General features: G+C 40.3%; 1 protein-coding gene across 1 annotated transcript in view; it reads right to left on the minus strand.

Moving 5' to 3' along the window:
- MIPOL1 (mirror-image polydactyly 1) overlaps window positions 1-24,729 on the minus strand; it is a 200,622-nt gene that overhangs the window by 35,041 nt on the left and 140,852 nt on the right. The window contains 2 exon segments of the mRNA XM_075753955.1: window positions 19,999-20,069; window positions 20,071-20,094. Of these exon segments, the coding sequence (XP_075610070.1) occupies window positions 19,999-20,069; window positions 20,071-20,094 (95 nt within the window).

The raw sequence follows: 24,729 nt of genomic DNA on the forward strand, positions 1-24,729 counted from the left end.
TCTTCAAGTAGGTATATTCTCAGCTAATGAGTTTTATTAAGTGTTTTACCATTTTGTACTGTTCTGTGCAAAACAGTTTGTCTAGATCACTAAGAAGAGAAACACTTTTATCCTGATCCTTTAACATCTAGTGCATGTACCCCTCTGCTGCAGCCAGGTAGGATCAGAATGTCTCCTTGGAGACTTAGGTAGGCTTATTCCATGCCTTGGTGCTAATGTCACAGGACAGAGGATGGAGGAGTCTCCTGACCTCCTCCCCCAGCACAGTATTCCAGCCTTCTCTGCATGATCCAACTTCAGTATGAGCATAAGTATTTTGAAGAAACTGATTCAGCTTTTTCTTGGAAAATAATCTGGGAATAAAACATTGATAGTGTTTCAGTTTCCAAAATGTGAATCACCATAAATGTCTTCCCAGAAGTATAAGCGTTATTTTTTTCCCCCCAGTGTTTAAATGACCTCTTTAGTGCTCTTGATGCCATTCAATAGATTTAAAAAATAAAGATCATGGGAATAATTCCCAAACACTGCCACAGACAAACTGAACGGCCTGGAGTTTTCAAATCACTAGTAATTGGCTCTGATGAAAACAGTATTAATTAAAATCATAAAGGCATATAAATCAATCAAGTAGTAAAGCGCATGGCACCATTCAAGACTGACCGGCTGAAGAAAGCCTGTTACTAATAACCTCAGAAAATATCTGGTACTTAATACAATGTTATCTTTATAAATCAGACATGATCGTGAATTTTATGGCTGTCCTGATTTGCTATTGTGATCACTTGGCTTAACTCCCCCACTCAACCAGAAAAGCAAGAGATGAAGCTGTCTTGGACCCAGGGCTGGAAGCCAGCCCTGCCTTCCAGCATGGCCAGGAACATCCAGCTGAGTAGATGGAAGAGAAGAGTCTCTCCAGGAGAAGGCAATTAAAAGAAATACAAAGAATGGAAACGTGTTTCTAAGATGGAATAACAAAATGCATAAGGAATTTGAGAGAGGGATGATCTCACGGATGAGCTGAGTAGCCCTAAAGCTAGAAACCCTCAGCGTGACTGACCTGGGAAGGGGATTCACAATGACAAGAGGGCTCTGCCCTCTTGTCATTCCCTTCTTGCTGAATCATTCAGCTGGTTAAAAATCTTCAAATTTCTTTAAAAAAACCCCAAACACCAAAAACCTACCTTTTTTTAAAATTTGAGGATATTTCCTCCCTGCCCCAGGAATATAAAACAGAGAGTATTTGAACAGTTTCGTCTCATTTTTCTCAAAGGTGTTACTGAAAAATATTAAGCAACTCTGACCAAAGGCAAACAAGGTGTCCTGTGCTCCAGTACATGCCCAGCTGTGGTCACCATTGTGCCAAAAAGTGAGGTACACTAATGAAATCTAGGTGAGCGTGCCTAGCACGTGGTTTCCCCGCTTTTTTGGTACTGTGCACAGCAACACATGCCACTGATATGGCAGATGAGTCGCTAGGAGGACCACACGTGCTGCAGTCTGAAAACCTTCCTCCAGACTGGTACAGATGTCCGTGATGTCTACTTTAAAGCTATCATGGCTTCTCCCATACAAAAATGCAGTTGTTTCGGGGATTGCTATGCAGATATACACTTAGCAAGTCACCTCCTGAAAGCCATGTAAATGACACAATGGCAATGTATCGCTACTCAGTAAGCCATGTCTTACGTAGCTGCTCCTGCCAAACCCTTATTCATATAAATCATAGAGCTCCTTGGACAGTTAAGCACTATGAAACAAGGTAGTTAAAATGATGGCTTAAATGATAAAGGGAACGCCTGGGAAATTTAATATAGGGGAAGTCTGCTTCCCTATTGTACCAATGCTTACTGAAGCAACTGGGCAGACTTGTCTGGGCCATTCTCCTTAATGCGAAACAAGGACGCATGCTGGGGGAATGATTTAGTGGATTGGGGATCAGAGTTTTGTCTTGAATTCCCTCTTCTATTTCACGTCTTCTGTGTGGTACTGAGCAAGTCACAACATGCAAACCTCAGCCTGCCATGCTGAGACTGGGAGCAAAGTGCCTTTCCCTTGCTTTTTGTCTTCCTTAAATTCTAAGCTTTGGGGGCCCAGGATTGCTTCTTATTACCTACGTGTGCCACATCTGGAAACCTGAGGGCCTGATCTTGGTTCAGATCTCAGTGCAAATTATTATTCATAGGAAGATACAGTATGCCTGTGTTGGCAATGCACATCAGCCTGGTTAACCTCAGCAGATGGATCCAAGTTTGGGACCTGTATGGAAAACACACAACAGTTTCTCAGAGGGAGGCAGTTTTTGCCTCCCCACTGCAGGTTCAGCCACCATCGCCACCAGTGGGTGCAGGCAGCGATAGCAACCTCCCATCCTTTGTTGAGCAGCTGTGAGCCCTAGATGCTTTTTACCTGAGAAGATGTTCTTGGCTTCCTCCCAGGTAAAAGGGGCCATGAGCTGGATATGGTCCACTGAATGGAAGCTGCATCGCACAACTCGCATACCTCTTGAAAAGTGAGAGATTAGACTGGTGGCTGCTGCAGAAAAATCAGTGAAGAGAGAGCTCCAAAGCATAGGGGCTGGAAAGTGGCTGAAAACGGATGCTGAATTGATTTCTGTATCCTAAAGCTTTTAAAGCAGCTTCCCTCACCTCTCCTTTTACACTCATGAGTTTTAACCACTGGGCGACCAAAATAAAATCTGTAAAAGAATAATATTGTTGTGCACTTTAATTTGGCAAGAATGAAGAGGAAAACAACAGTTTTAACTTCATGAAGCAGGAGTTCACAAGAAAAACTGCAGCTTTTTCTTTTTACCAGCATATCATTTCTCCATACCCAGCAGGTAAAAGTGAAATACTGTAGCAGGAAATGTATTGGTTGCACTGAACCAAAGAATTAATTATTTTCTCAGGACCTGACAAGGAAACTGAATGAGTATGAAAGCTCTTGTGAAATCTAGCCGACACTGAACTCAACACTGTTCAATTCCCTATTTATTTTTCGAACAGGACAAGATAATTATTAGTATGAATACTGCCTGCTGTGCTTATACACATTCAACTGACACTACACTCCTCTGATGGGAGCAGTAACATTACTTAAGAGGGAGAAGTAAATTCCTACATCCTACATCCTACATTCTATTGTCTCAACTGTAGAAGTGTAATAATATATGACTCTCTTGGTAAAGACAGTAGGGAAGAAGAGCTAAATGGAAGAATAAGTATGTCTGTATCTGCACGAAAGACCTCAGGATGGAAGTCTAACTTCTGTATTATTCCCTTTTCCAGAGTATGATTGAAACAAACAGAATATGATGTTAGACATGCCTGGATAACATTAAGAACCTGCCTAGCTCAGAAGCACAGAATCACAGAATGGTTTGGGTTGGAAGGGACCTCAAAGATCATGTAGTCCTAACCTCCCTGCCATGGGCAGGGATCAGATATGAACCTTGTCACCCATCCTCCTTCCCAGTCCTCTGGGTGACGGACAAATTCACAGCACTTCTCCTTCCTCTTTGATAAAAGCTTCTCCCAGTTCTATCTTCTTTAATGGCAGTGGAAGTCATGAGTGCATTTACCACTGAGGACCAGGAGAAAGCCTAGTAAAGAACGCCTTGAATTTATTTTTACCCGGAAGCTAAGGGCTGTGGCCATCAGTAGGTGCTTACACTGTTCTGGGTGTCTAGTACGACTAAATACTTCCCAGAAATCTTACTGCTTCCTCCTGATCTCTGGGAATGGAACAGCAGAAGAGACAGAAAGTGAGAAAATATTGCTTTATAAATCCAAAAAGAGGGGAAAGATGAAAAAGTTCCTTCAGGAGTAAAAAAACCAATAAATAATCTAGATATTTGAAATTTTGACCTTAACCTTGCTTACATCAATGACCATGGGATAGGTATGAGACAAATCCTTCATGGTAAATTTTGAATGTGATGTACAGAGTTTTTACCTTAATGAGATATGCAAGATCAGAACCTATGAATCAAGCCTGTGATATGCCCCTAAGTTATTTTTTCATGGACAGTGGGTGAACGGATGTCATTCCTCTGTTTAATCAGGAGTTAAAGCATGTACAGTAATTCCTTATTTTCACAATATTCCTTCTGACAAAGATAACAACCATAAGAATGGTTCCCAGCTGGCTAAACCTGACATACAGGTTTTGTTAATAAAAAAATGCATGACTTAATTAATGAAACGGATCTATTAAGACTGTCCCCCAATCTACCACAGTGGCCCCACCTAGAGCTGAACTTCACATGACCTATCTTATGCAAAAAGAATTGTAATAACTTGCACTAGAAGCTGTTACAGAGGAAAGGTTGCTATGAAGAAACAAACACGATGCAGAAATGCATACAATGCCCCTAGAGGAGAAAGCTTAGTATTTTCACTTTTACTCAATGTTTTCTTTTACAGTGAATAATTGAAACGATTTTGCTAAACTGTGTAAAATTATTTCATCAAGAGTAATTACATTTGATCTATTAGCACCTGATACTATCTATTGTCTAAATTGCTTGCATTCAATCCATGAGTAATGTCAACAGTATTAACGTCCATTATGGAAGCATTAGTTGAGTGAAAATCATTTTTAAGTGTTCAACATTCTTGTAACCTTCCTCCAACATAATGTTCAAAAGAAATATCATTATACCAACATCATCTTGACTTTTTTTGAAGGTGTGTCTTTACTTAAGTCTGCAAACTCAGGGTCTTTAAACTCACAAACAATTTACCTGTTTTGTTCTGGCAAGCATAAATCTGTAGCAATCTACTCATTTTACATTCTTCTCTGTTCCTGTCTAGCTGTCCCACACTAAATGGTTATCCAAATGCACCTCCATCAACTTTGGCAGGCTCAACACCTCCTTCGCTAAACCAGTTTTTTCATCCCCAGTCATAAAGAGCTGCACTGTTACAAACAGAAAGAAGGAACTTTGCAACATTGCTACAACAGAGTTATGTATACACATTCGTTTATTTGATCAAAACCACCCCCCCAAACCTGAACTAATACAATCGGACTCACCTACCTGGAAAGCAGATACTTTTTTTTCTCTCTTGAAGCCTCATCCTTACTTCAATGGTTTCCAAATTCTTGCTGCCTTTTAGCAGAGGAAATATTATGAACTGTTTGAGATTACACTCTCACTCAAAGCAATGAATGCCACAGTCTTCTCCAGAATAAAAAGCTACTTTCTCTCCTTGGAATAGTAACTTTACAGTAATTTAGAGGAAGCGGGAGAAACAGTTGGTCATTAAACATTAAATGTATTAATGGGGCACTCACAGTGTATGGTTTGTCTGGAAAAGGCAGTTCTGTACTTGCTTTTCAGAAGGACTGCTGCAATACAATAGCTACTGTGATAAATTTAGGTTTACCCCACTTAACATTTAGCAGAATCTAATAACGAAAACTTAAATCAATGTATTTCCCAAAAAATGCATGAGTAGCACTATTCACGTCTTACAGCTAGGGGAATCGAGAGGCAAAGAAAAAACATTCCGAAAGAGGCCCTTCATTTCTGCTCCCCAAATGGAGACCTTCAGGACTTGGTGTTTACAAGTTTCAGGGGCTTGCAACTCCAGATGAAAACAATGACAAATCAGAATATTCAGAGCAGGAGCTCCCCAAGCACTTCAGCGGCATGTAAAAATCTTCCACTTCTCCAGACTCATGTTGCTTTTGAAGTACTGCTGAGTTCTCTGGAAACCTCAGACCTGAGTATATGGATGGAACGTTTGGCATCACTTTCTCGTTACATAGCATTATTGGAAATGGAGCTTCTGCAGAGCTCAGAAAAATGATCCAAAAAAGTAGTGACACTGGCTATGTAGGATGCTGGCTTGTTTAATGAAAGGGTTTACGTGATTCCCTGGAGCAGAGGAAAAATTGATTAATATGAAATCTGGTACCTTAGGAGATACAGAGAGAGACATAATTCCTAAGGAGAATTCTGTCTGCTCCCAAGACACTGTGAATCTATTCTTTATAGTTTCCTTCCCTAGTGCTAGTTCTTCATGACCTATTGAGCCTTAAAATCATAACACTTGGATGAAGGCTTGGTGGATCTCCTTACCCTGAAGTTCTGACTCATTTAGGTGATTAGGTCAATTTTCTAAATTTTAGGAGGCAGAGCAATGAGAGATAAAGTAACAGGACCAGTTCAGAACACAAATCAATGGGAGAACTCTCGAGTCCACAGTAAATACATCTGTTCATAAGGAACTCCAGAAATGGAGACACTAGGAGAAACTGCCATGCCTGCTATGTCCTGAGCTTTTAGTGTAGACCTTTGTCTTGTGTGGCCTGCTCCAGGGAAAATGAGGTCTTAGTTTTATCTGAGGAAAAAAATTAGTTCACAGGAATTCGAAAACCAGAGGTTAAACCCCTATGCCCGGAGCTATATGCCTAGAGCTAGGGAGAATGTGACACAGTTTAGAAGTCGTTTGTAAGACTAGAGTAGATGTCAGGAGTGTTTAGATGGTGGACAAAATCTTTGGAACACACAAATCAGATATTTTACAACAAATGAAACCAAAAATCAACTTGCCAATAATCAGAACCCAGAATCTGATGTACATTTACTGAGAGACAGTAACATCTTGCCTATCTTATGATGAGTAAAATTCACTGGCTGTTCAAGCTGAAGCACAGGCAAACCTTCACAGTGAGACTATGGGAAAGAGAAATGGAGTATGACATTCTCCAAGTAACTATGGTGTGGGAGAGGGAAGAACTTCAGTTGCCAGCCCCATCAAGTCTTGACAAAAGGAATGTGAGAGCTGTTCCCAAGGTGAAAGAAGACAGGCTGAACAATTTGGCTAATGGGATCACATTGAGCTAATGGGATCACCGCGACTTGCTTTGCTTCTGTTGGTGTATGTCAAAACTCTGATGTGTTTTAAAATACATTCTCTTTTAGCCAGTGATGGGCTAAATCTTGAGGCATTTTTGAGAGAATTTACATATCTTCAGATTTTGAGACTTGTGTGGAAAGAGTTTACAGGGCAAGAACATTTCAAGTTCAGAAGTTTACAAATTGGGAGAGCAGTATCTCTTCTGTCAGAGAAAGAAAAAAAAGAAACAGAAGGCTTGGATTTGTTAATATCTTATTAAATAGGCATTTATTGCTGCTGCCCTCACATAGACATGCAGGGGTTACAGACACTTCACATTTGCACAAGCCCCCAGTTGCTATCTCTCACAAGCTGGGTGTAGACAAGAGAATAAACACAACCTCACTGTAGCACCAAACTGTACTGTGGCATGTTCATATTTAGCAAGCACTGACAATGCTTGGCAATGCTGTAATATAGCATATTACTAATTTCTAGAAGCTCTGGAAAACTTGCTTAATGATCTTAGCTACAGTACCCTGAAAGTATTCTCAAGATACTCCTGGGTTGAACCATAAGGATTTAAAAATAAAACGGAAGAGGTAAAAATGATCAAGCCTTGGTGCCTACAGTTAAACTATGCTCCAGCAAGCGGCTGGCTTTCCAAAGGGGCACTTGCAGATTCCTTCCCAGCTGCCACAGTGCAAACTCAGGTGCCTAAAGTTACGTATCTGAGACTGAAAATTTTGGCCACACTGTTTAATAGGCAGATCTGCTGGGAGGCCTCTTGTAACCAGATTTTTTTTCTTAAAGCCTCGTATTATTGGACAGATACTGGCCCAAGTCCAATCCACAACAGCAGATCCAAAGAAACAGCTCAGAGCAAACCAGCAGCCTTATTAGCTTTTAAAGATTTCATTTTCAAGAACTCAAGACCCTTTATTGACTAATGAAAGGTTGGGTCCCCAAGCCCACAGGCTGATGTTGCTTGGAACATATTTTAATCATTTTGGAGTGCTAGCAGCCATCTGTCTAAAGAGCTTAGATCGCATAAATGCACTCTGAACTGCAGCTTCTTCTGACTCCAAACCCTTTCTGAAAGCCAAAGGGAACCCACAGGCATGGCAACTTCGAGACAAGTCAAGGCCTTGGGATGTGATAAAGCTGCTTTTATTATTTAGCACATCATTAGGTTTAATGACACCACAGATAACAGATACACTAAAAAGATACCATTGTCATCTCCTATCTTGTAACAGTAATATCCAACTGTGACTTCACTTTGTTTCTACCCAACGCTTCTTTCTTAGTATGTTACTTTAAAAGAATAGATAAATGAAATAAAAGGATTTTTTTTCTTGCTGCAAGCACCAGAAATGCTAACAAAATAAATACATAACAAATAAATAATACAAAAAAACAAATGAGCACTCTTCCCCCCCCCCCCCCCCCCACTTTCCTACTTTGTTTAAAAAAAAAAGATACAGAAGACGAGCAAACAAATCCCAAATAAACTACTGTATTTATAGTTTAGGCTATTGGCTTTTGGGTAGATACTGTTTGCACGTATGAGTCTAGTTTGGCCAGCACTGAATACAAATTTACATTGAAAAGAGAGAGATCACTTGCAGTTATAGCTTTTACAATGTTAACATTTATGAACAAATTTTACACAATTGCCATAATTATTTCCTACTCTAACTCTTGAAACAATTTGGGCATCTCAAAGCTTATTTTGTGGTGATCAGTGTTTTTGTGCTGGTACAGACACACGCTATTAACCCTGAAAGCTTGGAAGCAATGATGATGTTGAGCATGAAGAAAAAAAATTAAATTATCAGAACCAAGAAATTTCTCTCAAAAATGAAAGCAGTAGCCTTAAGAAAGTGGCAAAACCTGCAGAAAAATACCTCTCTTGATGATGTGAGACACACAATGGTGGATTCTGTATGGCAGACCATGACTTTATTTGCTCCAATCTTCAGCAACCTCAGTGGGTTCAACCCTGAGATTACAGGATTTGCGGGTTTCTCTTCCTTCCGAGATCTGATTCTTGGCCCTTTTATTTACTCAGGACACTAGTCACCACAAGAAAATTCTACTATCACACACTGCAATATTGTATTTTCCAATTCAGTAGCCTTCATACTGTGTGGCTCATGAGCAGTGTGAAGAAGGTGAAAGAAAACAGCACTTCTGTGTTGTTCATGAAAGCATTTGTGGGTGGCCATGCTCTAATCCGTATCACTGATACAGCACAGATTAAGAGAAAAGACGACAAAAAGAAAACATGAAGTGGCTCAGGTAGGGGAAGAGCTTCTTTAAACTCGCTTTGCTGTCAAAGAAAATATACCGCTGATGATTCATTCCGCGTAACTCCCTCCCTCCCTCTCCTTCTGTGGCTTTTCCTTCCAAACTCTCAGCCAGAAAAGCTTCTCTGCTAGTGAGACAGCAGCTCCGTACCGCTGCTTACACGCTTTCTTGGTGGTGGTAGGAAAAAACCCAAGTGCTCTGTTCTAGTTCTCCTTCCTGTCATGACCATATGAACTGCAGCTTATAAAAGCAAACTATTACTAATACGTTACATTTTACTCAAATATTTGAGAGGCTCAGAATTGTGCAAATCCCAGCAGGCCCACTTCTTCTCTGGAAAACTGTGGCTGAAGCTTCCAAGTTGGTCCCTACCCTCCCTAAAAATGACAGCCTTCACACCTATGCTGGAAGAATTACCGGTACCAGATGAGTAACACATCATTATGCAATGCTGGACACAATGTTCACTTCCAAAACACAAACCCTCTATCACATTAGTTAGAAAAGCAGCTCGTGGACGGAATGTAAAATTGGAAAATTTTCCAGTAAAAGGCATCAGCGTGACATGCATGTAGCAAATTAATAAAAGCTCTAACTTAAAAAAGCAACTGAATAAAGAAAATGCCTTACTCTTGGCATCTCTCTTTGTAAACACAACAGGTGGGCAGTCTTCTGGCGTGTGTTCTGCGACAGGCAGAGGATTTCTCTGGCCACCTGAATTCCTAGATATTTCCTAACAGAAGTTTTCCATTGACTCCACTGTGAACAGGGTTAAGCTCAAAGTAAGAAAAGCAATGTTATGTCTAGCACTGGCTGAAAATTGCTTATGTGGAAAGTCTTCTCACCAAACAAATATTTTATTTTATTGGCAGATGTAAATTCCAACACAAAAAACATGTTGGCTTCCTGTGGCAAATTTCTAAGTGAAAATTTTCCTTTCACCTTGACATTTCAACTTGAAATGTTATTTTGTTTCAGTTCTTCAGCTGAAGAGAACTGAACTGAAAGACATGAAAATGAATTTTTTTTTTTATTATTGAATTGACATTTTAACATAAAAACATGTCCTGTGAAAAATCAACAAAAAAGAAATGGCATTTAAAGTCCTCCTGACAATGTTATTACTTTATTTCTAAATATCATATTCATAACAAAAGACATTCCCTTTCCTACAATATTTATAGGGTAAGCGGATTTTTTTTTTTTTTTTTTTTTAGTTTTAGATTTTCTTTCAAACTTCTCATGGGAAAATTTGTCTTTCAAACAGCTCTTATTACACACACAGTTTTCCAATATTTTTTTAACTTGCTCTAGAGAGGGCTGCTTCTTATCCTGTATCTTTCCCTTGTTAAAGTAGGAGTACCTGCATTTTCATAGTCATAGATCTCTAAAGGTGTTAGGGAAAATGATATAGCTTCTAACCCAGATTACACAAATAAAGCAGCTGAAGCAGAGTTTAGTGATGTGATTCATCTGTATTCATCCAGCATTTCAGTGGCAGAATCATGTAGCCTCTGGTCACATACCCTTTCTACCAGATAACGGATTTCATAATCCTGCGTATGCTCTTTATAGATTTTCCAATGTTTCTTTTGAGTATCCTTACATTATACAGAATAGATATTAACTCTACTGATCTCAAAGTCCTAATTTTTACAAGCATTTCTACAGGAGTAGAACACTTTTGTATTATTAATCTACTCCAACCCATCAGTAGCAGCCAGTCAGTTGTTCGCAGGTAGTTCTTCCAGAGACTTTAAACCTTCCTTCCAATAACTCCATTTTATTAGGCTTTAATAAATTTGAAAAACAGTTCCTAGAAACCTCTAGCTAGGCACTTATTCCAAAAAGCACACAACAAAATTACACTTCCTAGACTTTTCAGCTCACCGAGAAACCAAGGAAGTGGTAACAGAAAACCACAGAGAGAGCAGGTAAAAGAGAAGGGGAGAGAGCCGGCCAGGTGAAGGAGAGCTGCTAACAGAAAGCTAGGACGGCCAGCTATACAGAGTCGTGAGACCATATCAGTATCCGATGGCAAGGAATTCCTTTCCATCAAGCAAAGCCCTGCTCTTAGAGAAGAGCAGAAATTCATCTAAAAAGGTCCATCACAGCAAAACCGACGAGGTAAGAGTTGTTTTAGTTCACATTACCCCAAGAGAGCAAATATGTAGGGAAGAAGTCTGATGAAATACAGTATAAGGAGTTGCTGAGGGCTTCTAGCTTTAATGTGCTTGGCACAACAAGTGACCGGTTGGTTCTCCGCTAGTCTTAAAAACTTGAGAAAGTTGCTAATATAACAAAGCTAATAACAGAAGCAGTAGCAGAACGAGCACAGTACACGGTACAAATTAAAACTGCACCACAGAGCATGTTAGGCACTTTGGTCCATATTCACGCTGCCCATGTCCCTCCTCAGATCTGCTGCTTAGTGTTTCCTATTGGCAAGGCACCTCTGAATGCCAAGACCCAGCCCCTGGAAACATTAGGCACAAAGATTTCATGAAATGTAGGTCAGACCAATCCATGCCTGAGTGAACAGTAGCACAAGGCAATCTGAGTGTACTGCATTCACCCCTGTGCTGGTAGCAGGGATGGCGTGGGGTGGCTTGCTATTCCATCAGGTGGCTGGGATCTCTGACATTTCAGTGCTGCCTCTCCCTCTAAGTTTTTCTAAATCACTAGAGCTGAGTAGGAAATCGGTTTTCCATGCTACAATTTTTTTTTTTCCCAGTGAGATGGGAAAATTTTCAAAATCATGTCAGGGTGAAAAAGAGAAACATTCAAAAGTGTTTTTTGTGTGTGCCTCTAAATAAGAGACAGAGTCAGCTCAGAGAGCGCTCTGATGGCTAAGATATTGCATTGGGAGACAAAAAAAGATACCCCCTACTATCCCCAACAGGTTCAGATACCACTTTGCCTTTTCATTGCCTGTCAAACAGGCACTGTAACCACCAAGCCTATGGTGTATACTGAAGTGTCTCTCTACCATCCCTCTTCTGTGCAAATGGTCAAATATTAATTGAAGTACAGATGTGAGTCTGGTCAGCCACATTCCCAAGGAAGTTCCCTATCCACCGATTTATAAAGTCAGTCTCTCTGACTTTATTTTTGCTAGAAAGTAGAGCAAATGCAGAAGGAGAGACAATAATCAGTTCCAGGCTAGAAAACAAGAAGCCTGGAACAGGGCAGGGGGAAGAGGATAAGAAATCCAATAAAGTATGAAATACATAAGGATAACAAGGATAACAAGGTAGGGCTCTGCCTCCGCCACCCACCTGCACCAAGACACTGTGAAATAGAGCTGTCTAAGCAGCGCCACTAAAACTTCATGCAGCTGCTTTGCCAAAGCAGAGCAGCTTACTGATCTGTTTTCCTCCTTCAGCTGTCTGATCCAGTTCATGAAGGAGCCCCCAAACCCTGGGCTTTTGGCTCCTGTAACACTAACAAGAGCTGTGATCACACAAGCAATAAGGAGACAAAGGGAAAGAAGACAGAGGGGCTTACCAGTGAGAAAACGCTCTCGGGACTACAGAGTGAGAAGGACTCACCAATCTAAAACCCCAATTCTTCTGGGGCTGCAGCACCCCACTGCAAAGAGGCATGATAACAGAGGAGAAGCTTGAACCCGCAGACTCTAAATCCCAGGTCTAAATTACCAGGGTGTTGGCTCCCCTCGCCCCCACAGATTGACTACAATTCACTGAAACCTCCATGGGTTGCTCAGAGAATGTGTGGTTTTAACCAATCTGATTTAAAAGACAATAACCATTTTTGACTAATTTCAGCACTCAGTTCAATAAACAAACAGGAAGAAAGCATGCACATTAAAATTAAAAAAACCCAAACCACAAACAAGGGCTAAATCTCTATTCCTCGCATGTCCAAATCGCCCACAGAAATTAGTGGGACTTTATATGTAGAGAATAAATTAAGAAATACAGTTTGGATAGTATCTGAGGTTTTTTATAATAATGAAAGACAAACAAAAAACTTAGTGTTCCCTCACCAAGCCATTGTTTTCCACATGTTGGGCCATATTGAATTGCAGTGGGTTAGGTTCCTTCAAAAGAAGACGTATCACACTCTCTCCTACTGTATAATAGATGCAAGCGCCTCATCTGTTCGATATAAAAGAGAATCTCTCTTCTGTTTGGAAGCGGGAAATTTAATTAGCTCAAGCTTTATGTTTGACATCAGGTGTTTGAAACTCTTGGATAAAATAGAAGCCACTGCTGCAAGGACAGAGAATACTTAAAACACAACTTCTCTCTGATCTCCCCAAAATTGTTCTGCAAAAAAGAGCAGTAGGTTTACAGTGATATCATTATCCGGTCATTCTTCTTAATGACTGTAATTATACCACGTTATGTCTAAAGCAACTAATACTGAAACAACGACAGCAACTGCCAGAATAGCAGTGAGCAGACAGGATGAAAAGAGCAGGAAAATGAGTCAACGGCCATAACTGAAAAAGTGAGATAAAAACCAGCCATGAAAAGACCAGTTCTCTGAGGTAAACTGCAGAGGCAGGTGCTCAAGGTATCCTGCTATCCTGCTATTGCTTTAGAGGAAGGACTGAGATCATCACTCTGCTCTAGTGGTTGCAGCCTCACTAATCCCACTGTAAATGGGTTCCAGTTCATTTGGACCGGGAAGCTGGATGTTAGAGCAGCCCAATCTTCTGCTACAAACCACATTCCCCCGAGAGAAATCTGGACTGGAGAAATCTCTGAAAAAGACTGAGAGATGGCAGAACAAACAGGCTGAAATGTTTGAGCAGGGGTCAGTCAGAGAAGAGGAGACTGAATATTTAGGCACTTGTATTCTGACTTGCTACTGCAGTGGCTGTGAACCACAGCTTTTAATAGCCCTTAAAACTGGAACGAGAGGAAAAGTCAAACAGCAAGAATTACACCAATCTATATCCGTGCATGGAAACCATGGAGCATAGTTGAAATGGTACCATCAGAGTATTATATTCCATAACATTGGCCATGAAACTATAGAATGGAAGTAAATTAAACATGCACCACTGTATTCAGAGCTTGCACAGAAAACAGCCTTTTTTCCCAGGACTGCAAATGATGCCCTGCAAAACATATTTTTCATCTATTTCTCCTATTATAGGGTGATTTAGTTCTGTAATTAAAATGAAATTTGAGTTTGTCCCTGTGTTTATAAGTCTTTCATTTGAGGAAATAATAAATACCTGTTGATTGTCTTCTCTTTCATGTCTATCAATTTCAATCTTTAAAAAGATGAACCTCCATGTCATTTTACAAGAGACTTTGTGGGAAAAGTATATGGACATTCGTAACAACTATTGTTATTTAGACTATTTGTTTGAGCCACTTAAACATGAATTCCAACTTAAGTGAAGCGTCAGGAGCATTAGAAGCTTTTAGATTAAAATTTTATTAAACTTCTTCAGCAGTTTATAACTTTTTAGAAGTGATACAACTGGTTAGGAAGCAACAAAACTGCAGTTCTGATGGAGAAGCTACCCATATTGACTGAATGTCTGATGCTAAAAATATTTATTTCAGATCATAGTACTTACTATTCCAAGGGGTTTCGCTGAAGATACTCTTCTATTTCATTACTGAAAACCGTCAAGTAACTCTAAAATAAGCTATCCTTTTCTTGCATGATGGTCCTAACTTACAGATTCCAATTACTCTGCAACTCCTGGAACTGATATGCACCTGCCATTAAAACTCCATCTCTCCACGTTACTATGATCTTTCTTTCAGATCCTTACTTCTTCTCAACTTCAGGAGAGTAAAAAAATAATTCGAAATTAAATTTCATTTTAACATTGCAAATATTTTCAAACACCTGTTCATTAGGAAATTTGTTGTGATAAATCTAAGTTTCTTCCTGTTGTGGCTTCCAGCCTGCAGTTATTTCTGCATCTCACACATTTCAACAGCAAATTGGAAAAACCTCTGGATGAAGACTTTATTCGAAAAGTTTTCACTGCCCCTCCTCCCCTGTGAACATCAGACTTAGCAAATACATGAGTTTTAGAGCACTTGATTCAATCACAAAGAAGCCTCTTAAATTGTCATTGAAATAACTACTCACAGTTACTAAAAACATCCCTAAATTTTACCTGAGAATGTGGACATGCCAATTCTTATCCTCAGCTTCATTCAAAGGTGTGTGAACTAATGCAGATGTACATATCTTACATAGCCAGAGACTAAACAATAATTTTATTGAATTGAGCATCACTGCATTTGACCTCAACAAGAAATCTATCAAAAACATACTTTTAAGTAAAGATAGCCCTGTATTTTTATTTTGCTCCCCTATCTTTCTTTGCAGTGGGGTTGATATGTTAGAGGAATAACTTTTGCAGTATTAGTGAGAAATTGTCCAAATTATTTGCCTGTGAAAAATCCTGGTGCCAGAACTTTTCAGTGAAATATTTTAGACTTAAAAAAAAATATGGAAAAATATATATGTACTTCCCTGTATAGAGATATCTTTCTCATACACAGTTGTACTGTGTTAGCTAATATATGAAAAATAATCAGTATGCAATAGCCTATGTCTTTGTCAGCATTTTAACACGTAGAAGTACACTTCTGAAGTATTACTGAAATAGAAGGAAACTGGTTATAAAATTGTACAGACCACGTAACTGAAAAATATGCAAATAAAAAACTTGTGATGATGTTCAAACAGCAGAGCTATGTGAGAAAGAGGTAGTGGGATTAACACTCCCACACACTTCAAAACTGATTATTTGGATATAGCCTTCTTTAGTCACTGACGATCTATGATTTGCATTAATCCCCAGCTTAAAAAGTACTGTGTTGAAACAATTATATTAGTAAGCTAGAAACTCTATACTGTTCCAAACTGTTAGGCAAATTTTCATTGCTGATATGTATTTTTAGGTTACTATCCAGAAAATGCAATTTTCCTTTTGAGACAGGACACAGAAACAACACAAGAAGAACAAACAGAAGCAGAGAAACTGTCCAACATTATTCAGAGCCAACTTCCTCTCCCTTCTGTACCTGAACTAGATTCTTCCTCCTTTTCACTTCTCTTTCATTTTAAAGAAGGCTGGAATTGTTCTGGGATGTGCTTTCTTTTCAGAAAGTCAAAATTCAGATGGAAATCAATGTTCCATCATTTATTCCCCAAAGCCTCATTTTAATTTTGGTTTGAGTCTTTCTCCACTTTCAGCTAGGATTCACTTTCCACTTCATCTACAGAGAAGTATAGTTTACAACACAGACTTCTTTCACCATTGGAGAAAAATTTCAAATAGCTTCAAACAGCAGCAGCTACCAGATCACAGAATTGTAGAATAATTCAGGTTGGAAGTGATCGCTGGAGGTCTTTAGTCCAACCAACCTCCCTCTCAAAGCAATATCAACTATGAGATCAGACCAGGTTACTCACGACTTGATAAAGACAGGCACTGGAAATCTCCAAAGATGGAGATGGCAAAAGCTCTCTGGGCAACCTGTTCCAATGATGGACAACCCTCATGGTGAAAAAGTTCTGTCAGGGAGCTGTTAGGTCTCCCTAAAGCCACCAAAGAAAGAAATATTATTTTTTTCCAGACTGAACAAGAGCAATACCCTCAGTCCCTCTTTACAGTGCAAATGCTACAGCTTCCTGACCATACTGGTGGTCCTCTGTTAAACTGGCTCCAATTTCTAGATGTCTTATTTTTACTGGACACCCAAAACTGAATGCAGTATTCTAGATACCAGGAATCTTTCTCCTGGAGAAAAAAAGGGGGGATTGTTTTTTTCCTGAACGTCTCCACTTGTTTCCCTCTTTTGAGCATGCCTGTGTATACAGACAATTGCATGTCCACACATACAGATATTCTGGACCTAAATATCTCTTCCTTGATTTTGTAAAATAAAATTATATTGACTTGTTCTGGATTATACTAATGATAGCGAAAGACAGATCAGTATAAAATTACCATAGCTCTAAGTGGCCTTGTTTGACCAGGGAGGTTGGACAAGATGACCTCCAGAGGTCCCTGCCAACCTCACTCAACCTGTGCCTCTGTGTGTCCACTTCAGAATGCATTACAAAAAACCCCATCCTCTAAGAAAAAATGAGGTAGGAGATAAAATCTTTCATTTTTGATGTTCTGAACTTGTATAACTTAGTAGTGATACAATAGTTCTTGACCCAGGAGAGATACTCAGATGTGTATATCTTGCAAAATACCATCATCCAATTTATAATGAAATTCTGCTTGTTCAAATTAAGGGCTGTGGTGGGTTGACCCTGGCTGAGGCCCAGGTGCCCACCAGAGCCGCTCTACCACTCCCCTCATTCACTAGACAGGGGAGAAAAAGTATAACAAAAAGCTTATGAGTCGAGATAAGGACAGGGAGAGAACACTCACTAATTATCATCACGAGCAAAACAGACCGAACTTAGAGAGGGAACTCATCTAACTTATTACTAGGAAAAACAGAGTAGAGGAATGAGAAATAAAACCAAGTCTTAAAACACCTCCCCCCACCCCTCCCATCTTCCCGGGCTCAACTTCACTCCCGGCTTCAACCTCCGCCCCCCTCAGCGGCACAGGGGGACGGGGAATGGGGGTTACGGTCAGTTCATCACACGTTGTTTCTGCCGCTTCTTCATCCTCAGGGGGAGGACTCCTCTCATCGTTCCCCTGCTCCAGCGTGGGGTCCCTCTCACAGGAGACAGTCCTTCACGACCTTCTCCAACGTGAGTGTCTCCCATGGGCTACAGTCCTTCACAAACTGCTCCAGCATGGGTCTCTCCCATGGGGTGCAGACCTTCAGGAGCAAACTGCTCCAGCGTGGGTCCCCCACGGGGTCACAAGTCCTGCCAGCAAACCTGCTCTGGCATGGGCTCCTCTCTCCACGGGTCCACAGGTCCTGCCAGGAGCTTGCTCCAGCGTGGACTTCCCACAGGCCACAGCCTCCTTCAGGTGCCTCCACCTGCTCTGGCGTGGGGTCCTCCACGGGCTGCAGGTGGAATCTCTACACCCCCTCATCCTCCCTCCATGGGCTGCAGGGGGACAGCCTGCTTCACCATGGTCTTCACCAGGGGCTACAGGGGAATCTTGCTCTGGCGCCTGGAGCACCTCCTCCCCCTCCTTCTGCACTGACCTTGGTGTCTGCAGATGTTCTTACATCTTCTCCCTCCTCTCTCTGGCTGCAAAAGCTCTCCCTAACTGTTTTTCTCTTTCTTAAATATGTTATCACAGAGGCGCTGATTGGCTTGGCCTTGGCCAGCGGCGGGTCCGTCTTGGAGCCGGCTGGCATTGGCTCTATCAGACACAGGGGAAGCTTCTAGCAGCTTCTCACAGAAGCCAACCCTGTAGCCCCCCCTGCTACCAAAACCTTGCCACGCAAACCCAACACAAGGGCCATAAGTTAATACCATGGTATGTTCTAATGGTGATTTCTGCAAGTCATTATTGTTAACATTTCTGAGATTTAAAGCATTTACATCAGTAAACTGAGGCCACTTTCTATGACTCTTAAATACTATATGTTATTGCAAACTTGACACACTATCTCAAAAACATAACTTAAAAGTCAGTGAAAAATCTCCTGCAATGTGAAGAGACCAACACAAGCAACCTCTTAATTTCTGAAATATCAATACAAAAATTGCATTTCTGTTTTTAAATTATTCTACAAATCCCATTTAAGTGAGTAACAAGGGCACTATAATGAATTCTTTCTGGCTTAGTAAATCATACCATTTGTGCACACACTAAATGCTGACCAAATTCATTAAAAGCAATAATCACAAATTGCTTGGGGTTTCTATTCACTATTAACAGGCTTTAAATAAATGCCTATGAGATTTAGGAACAAAAGTTGTTTTTGAAACTTCCCTCCAAGGTTTTAATAAACTTAATGAGAAGGGGAAACTCTAAAAACCTCTAGAAACCCGAGTATTTTTCACTTGTAAATGCTGAAACACTGGAAACATACACAGTTCTGCTACTGCAAATGCTTTTTAGTCATAACTAACTAGTCCTCTTTATTTCCAATGAACATAATATTCACACTACATTTATTATTTACCTCTGCAGCCCACATCCCTCATCACAGACATTCAGCCTTCAGATTCACAATTTTCTGCTGTGTTGATGCCAATTCTCCTGCCTGTAACCTGCTGGCAGCTCTGTATCCCCTCTCACACAGGAGGTCAGGATGAAATGAGAGCTGTAACCCAACATCACTCCATAAAACAACCTAACTCCTTCACTGGACCACACAGAGCTTTTCCTTAGGGACTAAAACCCACTGATCCATGCAAATGTTCAGTGCAGCCCACCTAAATTAATGAGAGAATGGCTATTTCTCTCATTCTACACACTGCTACAGAACATAAGGAATTAAAACATACATAGTATGTTGGGGTGAAAAGAAAACAATCTTTTAGAACTACTGGTTTTATTATTTTAAAATCTGCGCTGATTAAGTTAGGCATGTGCAAACAACCAGGGAAGAAACAAGCACTTATGTCAACTGGTTCTTTTGTCCTCGTGTTTTTAAGTGAATGCATTGCTGTAACCCAGCTTTTTCATTTATATGAGACTCAACTGCCAGCAACCTTCCCCTTCCCTTAGAAGAAACTAATAGAAAATTTAGGCTATAAGAAAAGGACTTCTATTTCAAAGAGATGGTTGGTGAGCAGTAAAGCAGAAATGCAGGCCTTGATTCATTGATGTATTCACATTTCCAACAAATACCTATTTGATAAGGCCATTTCCTCACTCACAGTCAGACACAGTACAAAAAAATTTCCCCTATGAGTCACTGATTTATATTAGTATTAATTATTTTACCTGTAATAAACACGGAATGTCTGAATTTCTTCTTCTAATTTTTTGCACTGTTGAAGAGCGGCCTCTTTTTCCTTGTTGCAAGACTATCAAGTCTGCCTGCAAAACAGTAAACAAATGACAAACTGTTTATTCAGAATATCCATATTGCTTTGAAAACATAACAATCCTTTATGCATTCATTTCAGCATTGCTTTATTATAATTACGTATATAAAGTTATACTGTTTTGTAATACTGCTTATTTAATTCTTATGAAAAAATCCTTTCTTGTTCTAGTGTTACAATTTTTTAAAGTTTTTTTTTACCCAGCAGGATGATGTTTTGAATGGCTTCCCTCATGTATACAGTACACTTTTTTGAACGGCTAAGGTTAGACCTCTCAGTTCAGCCAAGTGTTTCTCAGGAAACTTATTTGATATTGATACAATATTCCTATAGTGCAAAACTGTTGACCAACATATAGAGAGTGAAGCAAGGCACTCAGCCACAAACTACTGATGCGCAACTCTTGGCCTGCACATGGCTCTCCGGCTGTGAAGCGCGGTTCCTGTGCTGGGAGCCGCTGGCTGATGTTTCCGGCAGGAGAGCGGCCGGATAACCCGCACCCTGAGCGGCGGCAGGCGACGAGCAGCGGGGGCTGCTCTGGGATCTGGGTGCGTTCTCACCCAGGATCTGGTTTATAGCAGAGCGAGGGAATCCCTGAGAAACTGCTGTCATCTCCCACCTGTGAACCCTCCCGGATGTCTCCCCACCCCGTGTTTATTCACACCGAGCTGTGAAGCGCTTGTGAGTCATGGCCATTATGGAAATTGCAGCATGCGGCTTGTAAGGTCAGGAAGGTAGCCAGCCCCAACACGGCCTTACGGTTAAAGAGGAGGTAGGAGAAATAAGTACTCATGTATATTTAATATGGCTCTACAGCTTAATCATCATTAATTTTAAAATGTCCAGTTTCAATAGCACTGCAGGACTCCCTTGAGGGACCAGGTACCATATAAATTATCTTAAAATCAGCGGATGATTAATTATTGTAACAACAAGTAAGACTGGGCTTGCACAGCAATTCTTTGACACATGAGCCTGAGCATTGGGCTGCTCTCCAATGTTTCTAATTCACGGTGTAAGTTATTAATTGTACAAATTGTAGAGCCCCAAACCAAGAGGCACATATGTGAGAAACACTGACTGCGGATTCTGCCAACTCTTCAGGACAGCGTTGTGGAAAAGTTTCTCGGTAAATTAAAGACCTGTTACATGAGCTACAAACACATGAAGGGAAATGCACAGAGTTCAGCCTCCAGCTCTGCCAGACTCGCTGTATAATCATGAATAACTCTGTCGTATGCCTCAAAATCTTTCTCCTAAAACAGGGCTCCCACTTGCTTGTTTCCTGTTTGTCTGTTAAGACTGCAAGTCTTCAAGGCAGGTGTTTTACTGTTTACTGTCAACTCCCAGTCATCTATGGGCAATTTATTCTGCTGGTTGATTAATCATGTCCTGGATACATGGCTGACTCCTGGCAAATTTTTATTAAACACCGCATTGCAGAAACGCAGCTACACAACCAGTCTCTGCACCGTGCTGCTCAGCATCTCACGTTGCACCCAGGGTTTTCCACTGCCGGGGTACAGGACCCACTGCTGTAATTGCTCCTGTAACAGACATTCATAACATTTTAACAGGAAGTTCCCTGGGGAATTAAAAAACCCTTTCTTACTATATGGAGGGTTCCTTCAGCTTTAAAAGCAGAAAGCGTTAATGTTTAACCTCTGAGTGACAGTGGTCACTGATACTGAACACAATGTACTGGATGCTGGCAAGCCCTAACTCCTGTCAGCAAGAGGTTAAAATCCTCTGCAGGTGAGCCTCTTGCCCAGTGCTGCTTGCTGCCTTGCAAGCAGAACTCACAGAACACAAGGATGTTAGCCAAACCAAGCTATTTTCTGTAATTATACTGTTCTGTAGGTGAAACAACATTCTTAAAAATTGGAAAACACGCTTGAATCAAAGTAGGTGGTTTGTTCTAGAGGCCAATAATTAACATCCTTGCCAATTTTCAGTGTACTGTGAAGTGTGATTGAAATGGTAGACTGGAAGGAAATGTTTGCAGCTGACACACCTACTCATGGAGAGATTAACGGCTAGTCTCTTTGGAGAACTATCATAAAAAATACACCTTATGTTCCACTTGCTTTTCAGGACAAAAGTCAGAAGGCACTAGAGTCTGCAGACTCTTATTTATATCAGTTTTTCAGCAGAGAAAACTACACTGATTTAACTGCATTTGCATCTGGGTCTGCACCAGTAAAAATAACAGCAGAATCAGCTGCTTTGGATTTAAAAACACAAAAACAAAAAACAAAGACTGAAAGCAAGAGAAGTAGATATTTGCTAACCTCCTCAGTGGCATGTAGTGGGGTTGATACTAGGGAACTGCATGAGACCAACAAACATTCAAGCATGGGAGTTTTTGTGCACAGCATGCAGCCCTGCGACAAGACGACCCATCATTCACAGGCCTGAAGATGGTAAACACAAAGAAATGACTCAAATATCCTCTCAAAAGAGAGATGCCTGCCTTCACTAGAAGAAGGAAAGCAAAACAGCGCACATCACAAAGTTAAATTGCTAACAAAAACAATGGTGCCTGCACTACTATAAAACATTTGGAAGACTCCTGTAATGTATATTGAAATCCATCCATAGCGCACATGGCAAAAATCCTACATGAGCTCACCTCTAGTAATAACAATAGCTGCTTGGGAACTTTTTAAAAAAATATTATTCCTTTGGAAAATGTCAAGCTGTGGAAATCAGAACTCTTCACAGAAATGGATCAGTTTTGGAAGGTAGGGTAAAGAAGGAGCAACAAGAAGAAAAAGAATTACACTCAGGTTCCTCTAGTGGAGGTTTTCCCTAAAAAGGTCAATTTAGAGGTGAGGTCGGTCACCACTTTGGTACAGGGGCCACCCTCAGTGAAGTTCCTGTTTAACCCTGAAAGGGTATTCTGATCACTGGTATATGGTCTTCTTCTCACAATTTTGTTTTGCCCACAAGTTCCTGCACTTTCATATTTGGTTCAATGTGGATAGATCCTCTCTGTCCCCCACCCCACTTTCCTGCAAAAGAAAATTCCTGTTTCTACAATTGTCCTATTTTGCATTTTAGCAAACAGTCACTTGTGGAAAAATTCAATTTTTCAATTAAATCTAAAAGCTAATTGCTACATATCAAACTTAAAATAGCCAGATCTTGACTAAGAAAATCTCATTACTGATCCTTTTGCTGTAGCTTTTGTTTCAAAACATCTAAATGAACAATGCTATGTGTTTTCTTAACAGAAAGGCTGGAAAAATACAAGACTTAAGCAAAGGAGAACAGGGTAAAACTAATTTTTATCTCTTCATAATTTCTCTAGGTCAAACATGAGCACCCACAACTCTCATCTAAATTGAAAGAGGTATGAACGAACAGCATCCTATGCTGTCAGGTTCCCTGTGGGTGAAAGATGGCTTTTCTAATGCTTTTCAACATCCAACAGAAGGAAAAAAACATTCAATGAACTTGAGTAATAAAGCTTCATAGCTTTATCTTTTATACTGATTTTTTTTTCTCACGCATTTACAGAGAGCATATAAATTTCCATCTATATATAGAAAGCATATATTTTCTTTTCCTTACATAGGCTAAACAAACAACCTTTTCTGCTACCTCTCAGTAAGCAGGCTCTCCATTCTCCTGATCACCTCAAACCCATCTCTCATCAGTACTCTGCTAGCAGTATGTCCTAACTCCAGTGGAAACATCTTACCTGATATATTCTTGCATCCCTTTCACTCACAGTCACCCTCTGATACCTGTCTGTTCTCCTGCCCACTGGTATTACGCAGCTAACAGTGGAAATTCTTATTCATTCTGAAATGATGATACCTTACACTTGGTACCATTGAATTCCACCCCACTGCTTTTATTTTTCCAGTGCTTGAGGCCATTCCAATCTTTCTGCAAGATAGCTTGAACTTACTTTGTATTAATAATATCTCCACTTTGTATTAATAACATCTCCCAGCTCTGCGTCACCAAGCAATTTTGTTGGTACACTGTTGCTTTTCATGCCAAAGGTTCTCAATGACAGCATAAAAGAAAACTGGTTCAGCACCAACTGGTGAGAAATTGGAGAGAAATTCCACTAGTGAAATCCTTGGACCTTAACATTTCTCCTTTCAAAGCTGTTTGCTGTTGCCTTCCTGCTAACTAGTTCCTTATTGCCTTTGACTAATCCCTCATCTCCTTCATGGGTACATGACATTTTGCAGACAGACATGAGCTCAACATGCCCATCCTTCCAAACAAGAGATGCTAGGTGAACTCAGTTAACAGCAAGCAGCATTTCCCACATTAAGCTTGTGCCTGCTTGTAAAATAACAATATACACATTCTCCACTGTAATTAATAATTTTCCATATGGCACCACATATAAGCTTATGTGTCAGCTTATATTTAATAAGTTTCTTTGTCTAAATAACTAGTTATCATACCAAAGAAGAATTCTTGCATGATCTTACTTGGGTGAAAGTTGTACTTCAATTCACGGTTGATGGATCCATGCTTTAAAAACATTTTCCTTCCAAATTTACTCTGAAGCCTCATAATAAAGACTGACTGGTCTACAATTGTCAGAATTATGGTTTTTGCCTTTCTAAATATAGATGCTGCCTCTGCTAATTCCCTG

The sequence above is a fragment of the Balearica regulorum genome, chromosome 5 (assembly GCF_011004875.1).
Source record: "Balearica regulorum gibbericeps isolate bBalReg1 chromosome 5, bBalReg1.pri, whole genome shotgun sequence".
Taxonomy (NCBI): domain Eukaryota; kingdom Metazoa; phylum Chordata; class Aves; order Gruiformes; family Gruidae; genus Balearica; species Balearica regulorum.